Source organism: Thermobia domestica, chromosome 10 (assembly GCF_964235325.1).
Source record: "Thermobia domestica chromosome 10, izTheDome1.hap1.1, whole genome shotgun sequence".
In the NCBI taxonomy this organism is placed as follows: domain Eukaryota; kingdom Metazoa; phylum Arthropoda; class Insecta; order Zygentoma; family Lepismatidae; genus Thermobia; species Thermobia domestica.
In genome coordinates this window covers 34063096-34076712 of record NC_137463.1, presented here as the reverse complement: position 1 = coordinate 34076712, position 13617 = coordinate 34063096, and the positions used below count along the sequence as shown (strand labels likewise).

Here is a 13617-nt window from a genome sequence, read left to right as displayed (position 1 = left end):
GTAAACTGCATGTAAAAGAATGTTATTTCTTTGTAAAAATGGCCCAGTAAAATATTAATTAACTTTGAAATTCGATAGAACGGGACAATATGCGGACAGTCGTCTGGACGCAGGACAAATAAGTGAGAAATCGGTGCAGTCCCGACAGAATCGGGACGGTTGGTAACCCTGGTAAGGACCTCAAACTTGTTCTGTTGGACTTTGCTTATCAAAAGGTTTCTAAAACTGCCTTACTGTCCCCAAAATCTGAGATTCAGGGTGGGGTTGGGGACGTCTGCCTCCTGTCCCACTGATGCCCCTGTCTAGCGGCTGTCATATGGAACTACCCTACCCAAACCATAAATGTTAGTTATCATCTTATATGTCAGCTTTCAGTGAAGAAGGCTGCCTTCAAACACAATTTGACCAAGTCTCTTTGACATAATTTCCGAAGACAGTCGAGTGTATCCGGCTATCGACAGTCCAACGTTCGTTTCAGCTCAACAACGATAACCCACAAACCACCATGGGGGTGTGTTAGTTGATTTCATAGGAATATTTGTTAAAAGAATTACATGAATTCCCGTTCAACTTATCATCCGATTCATGTACGTCAGCACTGATTTCGCCACACGAATGGACGCCTTCTTTTGGTGAGTGACAATGTGACATGTGCCGCTGGCATATAGGAATGGAATATCGTGATAGTATAGTGATTTCAAAATGCTCGTCTTTTAGCAATCTGCATTGAGTTTAGTCCTTTTGTCTATTCTATAGCTAGCGTGGAAGTTTCTCAATTTTCGGCAAGGACCTGAGAATGATGTCAGAATACCTATGAAGAAGATGATGATATGAGTAGAGTCGAATACATGGTGAACACTTATAGATAAACTACAACGTTATTAAACAGGATTACATTAAGCTAGTTTCTTAGCAACAACTCTTCCCTTGGAATCGAACCGATAACATTGGTTTATTCCCGTGAAGGGAAGGGAAAACGTCTAGCTAAACACATGATTTGTCTACGGAATAGAAGAAGATAAATATAGCAAAGAGGGACTTCATATTGTAGTTGCATCATGAAGAGGGGACATCACACGATGACATTCAGGTTAAGGAGGAGGTCTTGAGTATTTGTGATCTGTAAGTCGTCGAGGGTCGAGGCATGTCTATAGATATAAAAATAGTTATTATGTTTGATATACAGTATTGTCAAGTAGGATAATTGTGAAACAGAAAAAGTGGGGCTATTGTGAAACACCCCTGTTTTTTCAGAACTCGGTGACTTTTACTTTTGCAATCTATCATGAAAAGGAAATATTCTATCGTTTATTTAAGATTTCTTACAAAAATGTATGTGTCAATTTGCTTCCACATTTCTTCCTCTTATTTCCAAGTGTAGATGATGCTACAGGGTATTTCAAAGTTAGTAGTGTGCTAAATGTTCAGATATTTTATATCTTCATAATATTGATCCAATGGTATATTTCAGAGATGTACATAAGAAATATTAGTAACATTTTTAAGTATATTCATCATCGTACACAGACAAATATTTTGCATATTAAGATTGTTTTTAAGAAACATTCATAGACCACGTTAAGAATATATTTATAAATATACACAGTTTATCTTAGAGTGTACTTACTGACTGCATAGAGTATAACGTTTCTTCAGCACAAAAGCCGTGTGAAACATGGATCCATAGATTTCCATTAGATTCGAAGCATACGTACTCATTTTCCCAAATCACGGGAAAGAATGGTAGCCTTAACTAGGAGATAGCTCACATTGAATTATATAACTCGTTTAAGTTTCAACATTTATAATTCTGATTACTTATTATTATTTCCTATTGTTATTTTCCTTTCTAGGTGCAGACACCAGTGACAATCCCTCTCCTGATGAGGATGCGGTTAAAAGGTACGATTTATAGTTTTCCATCAAATTGCATACTGTATGTCAACTTGCAATCTTATAATCCATAAATACGGGGTCCGTTGATGGTTTTGTAGATACCAAATGCACGGAAAATCAAATACAAAGTTTCTACGTTGAAACAAAATTATGCATATAGAAACTAGTAGAAGTTCCCATTCATCATGCTGAAACATTAGGTTGATGGGAATAAAATATGTGGGGATTTTCTCGGGATTCTCCACTTTCATCACTCCACTATAACCATCTATCTTCCTTAGTCTTGGTGCATAAGTGTGGGACGTTAAACTAAAATAATAAAAAAACATTGCCCATTCTTTCAAGAAGTGGTCGAGATGTCAAAAGAAACGGTGGTCAGTCAGAGAGACGTTAGGAGAATACGATGAGTGAGAAAAGGTTTCATATTACAATCCATGGAGAGTCTACAACGCCTTTTAAGTGGCATTTGCAAGTGCATTGTCGTGCAACATTGAGACACCATATCTTTTGAACATTTCTGAATGCTTGCTGGCAAAGTTGCGATGCAATTAATGTAGCCTTGTAACGATCCTCACTGATGATCTTGCCTTGACGGATAAAAGCATGATGGATCAGTCGCACCAGAGATAACTATACGGGCATCAATATCTTCTGGCGCTTGTGAAACAGCCCTGGACTTTTATAAAGATTCGATTACGGTCAATCCATCTGAAGTGGTCCAAAAATGATGAAAGCGGTTGCTCGACCATCTCCGAAAATTATAAAAATTTGAGTGTTATGAACCTTGTGTATGAGAAGGTAAATACCACTATTCACGTTGTCGTAAATACAAATGTTCCTGAACGGCGGTCATCTTGGTTGGCGATGGAGTGCCAATTTTTGCATTTGTAAGCGTGTACGAAAACTTCAGTTTCTCACAACATACGAATCAGACGAACACCAAACAAAACGAATGTTTACAGGCGAGACCGAGGTACACGGAGAATATATACTTTTGCTTCTAAATAAATATGCAGAGTTGCAAACCAATACATGAATTTACCAGAAAAAGTACAGAAAATTACACTTTTAAAGGGGCTGTATGTTGGAATGGCATAAAGTAAAGGGGGGGGGTTATAAGTTTTGTACTGAATACTATTACATGTAAAGAGTCTGCAGAACTATCCACAGCTTTGATACTACTGGCATCGTAGATTTATGGGGATCCGAAAGCTGAAGTTTGTGATTTTGATGCCATTTTTGGGGCGTAATATCTCAGGAGAGCAAAGTGCTAAAAAAAAAAAAAAAAAAAAAAAAAAAAAAAATTGCTGCTTATGCCACAAAGTAATTCTGTATGTGAATAAACTATTGCAAAAAATCAGGACTGATATTACATGGAGAAAAAGTGAGGACATGGTAAAAATGCGAAGAAAGCATGTGTGTGAGACGAGGGTCGTAGCCCGCAAAAAAATTAAATGTTTGGATATTTTTCATACTAGATCTCAAAAACTACGCATTGTTCAGCAATTAGGCCCGCTTTCGTTTGCGTTCAATTGTGCAAAAGTTTGTGAGTGGCGTTTGTTCCGTCTTTCTAGCTCCATGATCATTGTCATGTCTATATAGGAGCAAAGGTTAGCTCCCGCTTGCACCCACGAAACCCATCGCCTAGCTGGACCGCGGTATTAAACCCTCCGTAAGTGAGGCCGGTCTCAGATTCCGGGTGGCGTTCATTTGTTTTTTTTTCTTTTTCGAAACAGGTGGCGGGAGTTGAATCTCTTAGTATTTTTAAGACCAATAATTGAAATGATCATAGTTGTATATTGGTAAAGGTCATGGTAATATAATACAACCATATTTAGCTTTAGTAACGAGAACGAATTCATAGGATAACGAATGAGAAAACCTGTCTCTGAGACCAGCCACACTCAAGATGTTCCAGAAATTCACCACACTTACGAAGGGTGGCGCTCAATGTATCAGTAAATTTCATTGAAATCCAATTCCAGTTACAAAAGTTAATGTGTTCACAAGGTTGTTTTACATCTATCTATCCCATATAGGGGTCTCGTTTCTCTAAACCCTATTTTACTCAGGTTAGGGTTCATGGACAATATTTTTACAAAATTATACTTTCCATGCTTAGCGTTATCACAGATCTGATAAAAGCGCGAAAAACTTCAATCTTTTTCCCACTAGTAGGAGAAGTATTTTTCTAAACCCCATCGGAACCATAGCCTAGGTTCATGACCAATGTTTTTAGTATAAAAATTGTACTTCCAACTCGTAATGGTTTAAAAAGCGAGAAAATATTCAATCATCTTTATGAAGCGTGATTCCCAAAACCTCATCCTTAGCGTGGATAGTCGGGTTCGATTTCCGGCGGGAGCTCATGAGGTTCGGATTCCACGTTAATTAGTAGGTCCACGTCTCATATAGCCTCGCTGCTCAACGGGACATTAAACTCAACTCGAAAATGACTAGAAAAACCTCACATTATGCACAGTCTAAGGTTTGAAGTGTGCATTTGTACAACATTTTAAGTCCAGTGTTCAACATTATAAGAGATCCAGTAAACACCAAAATGAAGGATACCACTTGAACCTTTCTGCACTTATAAAGGACGCATTTTAAAATACTTTTTCCTGTTGACGATCTAAGGTTCGAATATTAATACGGAATATTTACAGATTCTGTAGTTGAAAACATGTTAAATGTCTGGGTTAGCGATGGTCAGGTGGCGATCTCAGCACTGAGCTGTTTTTGGTGATGTATTAGGGCAAGCTCCGTGTCATATGAGGAGGAATAGAACGGTATTTTTCAGTGAATTGGGCAGAAATTGGTGACCATATCAGCGAGGAGGAACAACAGTTGGAAGAAATCACTTACTGCAGGTCCTCTCGAGCATTAAACAAATTGCTACTCAGAACCGTCGTGTGACTGCAGTACATGAGACAAAAGAACTAAAGTAGCACCTCCTATAGCCTGTATTGACAATCATTGTCTACCGAGAGTTGCATAATATGGACATACGAGATCGGATTATTTAGCAAAACAACTGGAAGGAACAATAACGCTTTAGCACCACACCAATGATGCCACTAGCATGTAACATGGACCGCTGGTGATTGGGAGACGTATAAAATGGTTGTATAAGTCATTGCGCATCTTATTTCATACCATGGGCGCGGGCACGAAATGGAGTAATATTCCACTTGATAAGCATTTACGATCTCTATGACTCCATTCCACGTTGCATCAGAGCTATTCTGTGGGCGGAAGGTGGTCCAATGCCATATTGATCTGGCAAGTTGCACTTTTTTCAGGCGTTTCCATTAAATTAACAAGGATCTGTATTTCTTACTCTGAACAGTATTGGAGGCTTGGCAATGAGTAAACAGTGAATAAATCAATCATTTATTCTCCGATATATTAGTGGAATTTAAGAATACGTCATATATATCGATTCGAACGATATTCGCACTAGAGGACATACTGATCCTAATTTAAAGCTTCATCTCACTGATCACCATACACGACAAGCTGATCGTAGTGCCTCTAAATGACATCCTGTTGGTACTTTGGAGGTAGTCAATAGCACGAGTATATGTAGTGTATGTGTGAGTCTGCAATGGCAGGCCTATGCCGGCAAATCCCCTTTGTCCAACTAAGTAACTACGAACATGTCTATACAATGAGGTTACTAGAGATCACGTGGTTGTTACGTAGACTTTTTACTAGCGTTCATGAATTGTCAGTGGTCCATCCGTGGTATACTGTATATGATAGTAGACAGAGGGTACAGGCACAAAAATGTCGCCAGTACTGCATTACGCAGCAGGCAGAGCTGTTACCCTAAATGACAGTTCGCTGACCTCTAATGCAATCAGAGCCATCGTGGTTCCTAGTTAGCGCACAAACACTAAATACTCGATTGTTTGGTGGTAAGTATACCCTCCCGCCTTTCTCTCATACGATTACCCGTAACGCTTCCTCATTGATGAACACATCTTTTGTGGAATCCGAAGATATTCTAGTGATGAGACGGATTGAGAATGGAGATGTTCAATGATGAGTCATGCGTGTCTGTAGATGTACAGTTGAGATGAAAACCTAAGATTGTGTTCACAATTCCTCATGAAACACATATGATCTATACATGATATTCTGGAATGAGTGCAGTAAAGTACATACTCCCCTCGACTCTGGTAGTCATTCAGGGGACTATGACTAGTGAATCGTATATTTGCAACGTCCTTAATTTGTGTCTTCTGGCCTTATTTGGACACTGTGTATCTCCATCTCGCAGCAAAATAAATCGGGTCCTCATACCGCAAAGTGTGTTGTACTCGGTATACTATTTTTACCTAGTTTGCTAGGTATCCGGACTTAATGTCCTATCGAGTACATTTCATACCTGGTGGAACGGTACATTTTTGACTAATTACCAATTAATACAGCTCAGTTACTCCAAGATCTAGAGTAATCCTGAGATACTCCAGACACAGCTAGTATCTGTTCTTCTGACTACCTGGGCGAACAGCTGCTTAGGTGGTCGATCGGGCTAATTACACATGTTATAAAAAGGAATAATGTATGTCTTTGAAAGCCTTGTATATCATGTTTGGATTCTTATGAGCACTATAGTGAGACTCATGGCCAGATTTTGAATTCATGCTTTTGTTCTTAAATATATGTCCACAGTGTTTATTTACAAGAAGTGTTAATTTAATTCCCAGACTGATGCATCAGAAATCATAGGGATTATTTATCACCTATTCGTCTGTGTTTCCTTCACAGTACTTTTCTGCTATAGCGGATTAAAATGTTCTTACAATCACTGGAAACTGTCCTGCAACCCTTGTTCTGGAATCACTGGCGCAAATCCTGGTGAGGATGAGGAGACATGTCCCTCCAATCTTGAACTGGGAGGACTGTCTCCCCAATAATCCGATTTAAAATGCGTTTTTTGGGGAGAAATGTGATGATTTGTGTCCGATTGCCACAAAGGAAAGCGAGATGATATTGTGCAGTCGCCCCTTGTCGGTCTGAGAGCTCAGATAATGTACTTATAAATGACGTGATTGGGGATGACAGAACCCACAAGTTGCGCCCAGGATTTACAAACATAGAGATTAACAAAACGTGAGGTACGGGATCTAACCTGGGTTGCATTTAAATAAAATCTGACATGTACAAAAGAAACAGAATGAAAAGGAGTAAGAAGGGAATGAAAAGGGGTAAGAAGGGAGTAACTTTCAGGATAGGTTAACCTACTTGCACTTACTTGCAGGTCTGATTGTTGCCCTCTTGACGATTCCTCCAGCGGGCCGACGTCCGTCCATCTCTCTGTTTGGCTGGCTGGTCGTTCAAGTAACCAAAGGTTAAGAGTCAGCGAAACCCGGACTGAGAAACCAACTTTGCGAAGACCGCAATTTTAGTTAGAGTCTAAACTTCTTCTCAAAAAACAATACATCTTCGTTAACAGCTGTCTGACGTTAGCTGAAACAAAGGTGCTCTACAGGACAGAGCAAGGCTATATCAGTCTTAAATTCCAAAATGAGGTTCGCGGTCTACATCTTAACTCGTTTCTAACTCCATGTCGACTGTCCCTTCCAAAAGTCTCTCAATCGATTTTGTATAGCGTTCTTTCCGGGTTCATATCCTCGGTTATTCACTCTGATTTGCGTCTCGATGAAAAAGTGCGTGCTCGTAGATTAACCAAGGTAAGGTGATGGTAGGAATGCGGACGGGGAAGCAATCTGTTGTTTTATTAATTGAGAAATTACAAACATAAGAAGTAAATGACAGACAGCAAAGGCAAATGAACTTAGAAAAAAAGTCGAAAGGTGATTTAACTTAAAATGAATGGTTATTCTTTTCACTGTAATGTTCTTTTAAAATAAAATGTCCCATTGTTCAAAATAAGATACTTTGCCATGTGTCCAAATGCACATATCTTCACAATATTGATGTCTCCCCAGAATAAGCCTCAAATCTGCCCGCCTCCAAATGTTGAAGACAAACTCTCCTTCCATGATCCTCCACAGCATTGTTTTTCAACTTCATAAATATTTTGAACACCGCTTAAAAAGAAAAGATTACGGGAACGGTCTTATCCCCCTTCCCCCATCCCAGATCTGAAGACAGATTTTTTCCCTTTTAAGATGGACTTCATTAGGACACGAAAAGTCATTCGGAGCTAGATACGGGAGTAAGAAGGCTAGTATATGATGAGGATGTTTACTTGGTTAAGAAATCTGAGACCATTCCTGAAGTATAATATGGAGTATTGTCCAGATGTTCATTCCTTTGGCCTTTTACGACGAACGGAGTTGCGTAACCGTTATAATACGAGACATCATTACTGACAGTCTGATCAAGTGGAACAAATTCGTCAAAAACCACAATCAATTGCACTTTCAGCCGAGTTCAAACTTGCCTGGCTTTGTGGTTTTAGATGATCCAGATGACCTTCGTTGGGGGCGATATTACTTTGGTTTCGATGTTGTACACGTAAATTCATGATTCATCTTCTGTTATGATTGGCCAGAAATGTCGCATAATTAGCGTACGCTGATGGTGACACGAGCGTCATTGTAGTTCTGCGTGAGAATTTTCGCCACGAATTTCGGCACTACATGTCGCGTCCCTACATCTCCGTGTAAGATTTGGTGACATAAATCAATGGAAATGTTTAATTTGAGAGCAGTTAGTCGACAATTGGATTTCACAACTGCACTGGTAATTTTATCCTCATTCTGATTTACATGCGGCAACCAGGACGAGAATCATATTCAATGGACATTCTTCCAGCTTGGAAACTGTAAATCCCTGAAAAGTCTTTGAGCGATTCCACGATACTCACCGAATGCAATATTTCTTACATTTCTATAACACTTTTCAAAGCTACACAGGGCACAAAGAAATATAGTATAGAGTATGCAAAGAATCGAACGAGTAGAACAATAATGCAAAATGGTTTGTTACAATTGCGCCAATTAAAAAATTTAAGTGCATGAAGTACAAAATAATTCGTAGTTAAAAAGCTATAGGTGGTGCCATTATTTTTTATTCGAGTCTTTTTTATTTTAGAGCTTTTAAAGTGGGTTCTGTGATCGTATAAAGCCTATAAGGTAAGCATAAATAGATCTTTAATATGTTATATTATTTTAATGAGATTTATGTTTTATGCATTATTTTGTAAACAACCCGTTTCACAATTATTTTACAGATCCAAGATCGGCTCTACAGAAGCTGATCATCCAGAGCCATTGCAGGGACTTCGAGTGAGGGAGAGGATGAAAGAAATCTTGACAACAGGATTCCTATCTGATGTTAACATTTGGTTCAACGGGAAAGTAAGTTATTTACTTATTTATTGTCGAAGAATACAATAGATTAGTACTCAATAATATATTATATTAAATTAAAATATTACACTAATCTGTGTAATATACAGGATGGAATGCTATGATATATTCAAAGTTCAGAAACTGGTTGCTCTAGGTTTTTATGGTCTACAAGTGCTTATAATTAGTGGGTTCTATCATTCCAGCATTCACCTAATGGGACACAAGTAAAACCCTGGAAACTCGAAAAGAAAAACTGGCCCGGGAATAGAGCTGTCCGATTGCGAAGCAAAGGCAGCATAATGATTTACCTACCAGTTAGCATCATTTAGAAAAGTGTCAATTCTGCGCAAAAACCAGAATAAAAAATATTACTGGAACATGTAAATGTATCAATCAATTGAGGTGCTTTGCTCATAGTGAATGGTTAAGGAATGTATCTTATGAATATGTGATTCCAAGCAGGATTAATTTGCAGTTGAGAGTTGATCATCATGAGGGAATTGTGAGCTACTCCGGACTGAGAAGTTAGAAACTGTTTGTACAGGAAATAATATCAATATGCTTACCACATACTATCCAATTAGGAACTGTCTGACAAGTATGATCCTTCGTGTGTTGAAAAATTGAATAATATAGATCACTGTTCTCAAGAATTTATAGATTTGGACCAAACTTGTAATGGTAACTGATGGTCTGCCGAAAATTCGGTTCAAATCGGTTAGTCTTTCCTGAGAAACCGAAAAATATCTATAAGATGATCTGAAGGTAGAAAACATAACAGACCCGTCATTAAATTATGACATGACCCAAAAAGTCAAGTCAGGGAAGGAGAAAACGGAAACTATGACAAGCGACGTGAATGGCAAAAGGTCACCCACCAGAAAAGTTGAAAAGAGAAATATGGACGGGGCGAGTAGCGTGCAACGACTATAAATCTTTTTTGTATATAGTTAACCAATTTTCAGATTCAGTATCTTTAGCCAATTAAATCTGGAATTATATAGACCAAAATATATAACAGTAATGGCAAAGAAATAGGCGAAGGTCTATATTTAAAGGTACCATCTCTATGAAACTGAGGAAAAGCCCTGAAGAAACCTCAGTCAGGATGCACGGCAACCGGATTCAAATGTGTGTCCTTCCAATTGCGAGGCAGAATCGTACGACTAGCCAATACTCACTACAACTAGACATACAACTAATATATTAAAATATGTCTATTCACTTTTACTGCTTTTGTAAGTTTTATAGCCTAACTTATTATGATAAATAAAGTCGTCTACGAAATCGCAAACCTGCGTCAGAAAGACTGGAATGTCGCCTATCTTGTTTCGGGGCGTCGTAGCTACAAAACAAGACTGTAAAAAAAATGAAATCTTTTACGTCCCACGGTCATGCTGACTAGGCTAAAGGAGAAAGTGATGATGAGAAATGAATGAAATGGTGGAATGAACGGAAGAAACCCGAGAAAACCTACGCACACGGTGTTTGTCCACCACAAAATTTACTTGGCGCGAGCTGGGATCGAACCAAAGACCCCATGCACGAGACGTGAACGCTCTTCCACTGAGCCACCGCGGCCCCCAAAACAAGACTGTAAAACAATGTACTGTATAGTAAACCACAACATCCAAACTTTCAGTACGTGTATATATTCTCAAGGAGGGAAGCCTCGGCGATGGTCTAGTGGCTAGCCCATGAAGGTTTGGTAAACTTGGTCCTGGCTTCGATTCCCGGTAGAAGAGCCCCAAAATTTAATTTAACAATAATTCATTTTATTAGTCCAAAGGGCATAACCGTGGGATGTTAAACTAAAAATTTCACTGTTTTTGGCCTAATGAAGAGAATAAAATGAAGATACACGTTTCTCGTGAAAGAGCATTTTCATATGAGTTCCGAATTCCATCTACGTTCGATATACTATATAGGCCAATACTCAGTTTCCTCATAATATTCTAATTTTGTAAGTTTACACTTGAAACAACATAAGAAGTGATATTTTTAAATGACTATTTCCTTCCAAAAATACACAACGAAATCGAATTACGACAATTTTAAAATATACAGGTGCACGAAAAGAAAAAAATACCGGAGATGTTAAGAGTGGCCCAATCTTAGAGAGTTTGGAAAGCCGCGGTCTACAGTTCACACAAAAAAAAAAAAAAAAAAAAATCAGCCATGAATTTTAGCCCCAATAACAACAAGCAAGATAGTTTTGTTAAATTTGTTTACATTACAGTTTTTCAAATACAGCGTTATTCAGAGTGTGACCCATGAACAAGTCACAGAAAATGTATTCTAGATTTCCAACCAACAGCTATTGAAAACAAGTCTGCTCATTTCATATAAAATAATAATAAAAATACTAGTAAAATACACCTACAGTAAATAAAAAAGTACATAATTTTAAATACAAAAATATGCAGTACAATCAAATTCTCCTCATAGGCAGATTTTATTAATCGGTAAAACTTGATTGGCCTGCCTGCTGTGGGATAAGGTTTCATGTAATGATGTAATATAATAATACAATTAAAATCTGTTAAGAAAGTAAGATACTTCTCCTTCTTAAGATACTGTACGTTTTGAGTATATTTTGATGTTTCGTTTTCTAGAGTTACAAGTCACACAGGCCTCTGCTTACAATCCACAGCCCCACTATGGAAGAAAAGGTCGCTTGTATGGGATCTAAAAGTATCAACCTAGTTAATGATTCAGCTGAAGGTTTAACCCTATGTATGAGGTAATATTCTGTTAATTCTAAAAACTAACTTAAATGCACTCTTAGAACATTTCAATGTTGTATTTCTTCACATTTACAACTTTCTAATACAGAGCATCCACAAAGTGACGCAATCTTGATCTTAACAACCAGTTACTTTTCAACTACTCCAAATAATAACATTCTGCTAACATTTTAATGTTATTTCATGCATCTACATATTTTCTGCAATGATGGTTTAATTTGTGAACATTTACTGTGCAGTATAAAAGCAGCCCAAGCAAAGCAACATTAAGAACCAAAGTATTGTTGCAGTTCTGACCCACAGAATTGATTCGACAATTGCAAGTCTTCAAATTTTGTACGGGAAATTCCAATCGATTAATGAACTGAAGTATTGTTGCAGTTCTGGCCCACAGAATCGATTCGAGAATTGCAAGTCTTCAAATTTTGTACGGGAAATTTCAACTGACTAATGAACTGAAGTAGTGTTGCAGTTCTGGCCTACACAATTGATTCGAGAATTGCAAGTCTTCAAATTTTGTACGGGAAATTCCAATCGGCTGTCCCTGCTTTATCGGAGGGATTTTGTGTGTTTCTTGGTCCATATGATTTTGTGTGTTTCATATGGACCAAAGTATGACTTTCGAAGGTGAACCAGAGTATCCATCTTCTTCAGAAGGAATTGTAAGATTGTCCTTTGTGTGAAAGGGTATTTTTTTTCTTGTATCTCTTTTCAAGAAATGTTGTCCATTGCCGGAAAAAATTACGGCTTACAGTCTATTATTATTATTATTATTATTATTATTATTATTATTATTATTATTATTATTATTATTATTATTATTATTATTATTATTATTATTATTATTTTTGGTGCGTGTTCAATGACCTCACGCCACTCATTAGGTGTTTCACATTTGGATCGGGTATTTATTATGCCCATGTTTTTGTCAAGTATGAATGACTGCTTACTGGAAATGTAATCTGAATGCTCTGGAACCATTCCGTTATTTGGACCAGAAAAGGAAATAATCAGAATATTGTGTAGTTCTTATTCTGCCCTGGGCAGGAATCGCAGAATATGTTCAAGTCACTAACTGTTTGATACAACTTGCGTGCAGTAATGCCACAACAAGGAGCAAATTTCATCCTGACTTTATCATCAGACGTCATACATTTATCTCCAGTGATGTAACACATGGCTTGAATCCGTTTTGATGCATCCGAAACTCGCGTTCTTTCCTTCCCACTAGACCCAGCCTTCGGTGCAGACTGTTCATCCGAACTAGAGTTGTCCATTGCAAAGCACAGCACTCGATGTTATAGTTAGCAGAACAGGAGTTAACTGACAAAACAAAGGTGTACTAATGTTATGCACTGATATTGTATTATGCTCACAAACATGAAAACACATGGGGGCGCGGCTGCTCAGTGGTAGAGCGTTCATCCCGGTGCTTGGGGTCCCTGATTCGATCCCAGCTCGCGCCGTGTGGATAAACACCGGGCTCGTGGGTTTTCTCGGGGTTTTCCCGTTTCTTCCCACTTTCTTCATTCCACCATTTCACTCATCTCTCATCATCACCGTCTCCTTCAGCCTAACCGGTATAATCGTGGGACATAAAACTTAAAGATTTCATTTCATTTTCATGAAAATACATAACGAAA

At 38.1% G+C, this 13617-nt stretch overlaps 2 protein-coding genes across 2 annotated transcripts in view; one reads left to right on the top strand and one right to left on the bottom strand.

Moving 5' to 3' along the window:
* Positions 1–13617, bottom strand: part of LOC145662426 (alpha-L-fucosidase-like) — a 101108-nt gene that overhangs the window by 47202 nt on the left and 40289 nt on the right. The window lies entirely within an intron of this gene.
* LOC145662425 (BTB/POZ domain-containing protein 1-like) overlaps positions 1–13617 on the top strand; it is a 39863-nt gene that overhangs the window by 2156 nt on the left and 24090 nt on the right. Inside the window, exons 2-4 of the mRNA XM_081727987.1 lie at positions 1854–1902; positions 9107–9233; positions 11843–11970. Of these exons, the coding sequence (XP_081584113.1) occupies positions 1854–1902; positions 9107–9233; positions 11843–11970 (304 nt within the window). The remainder of the gene's footprint in view (positions 1–1853; positions 1903–9106; positions 9234–11842; positions 11971–13617) is intronic.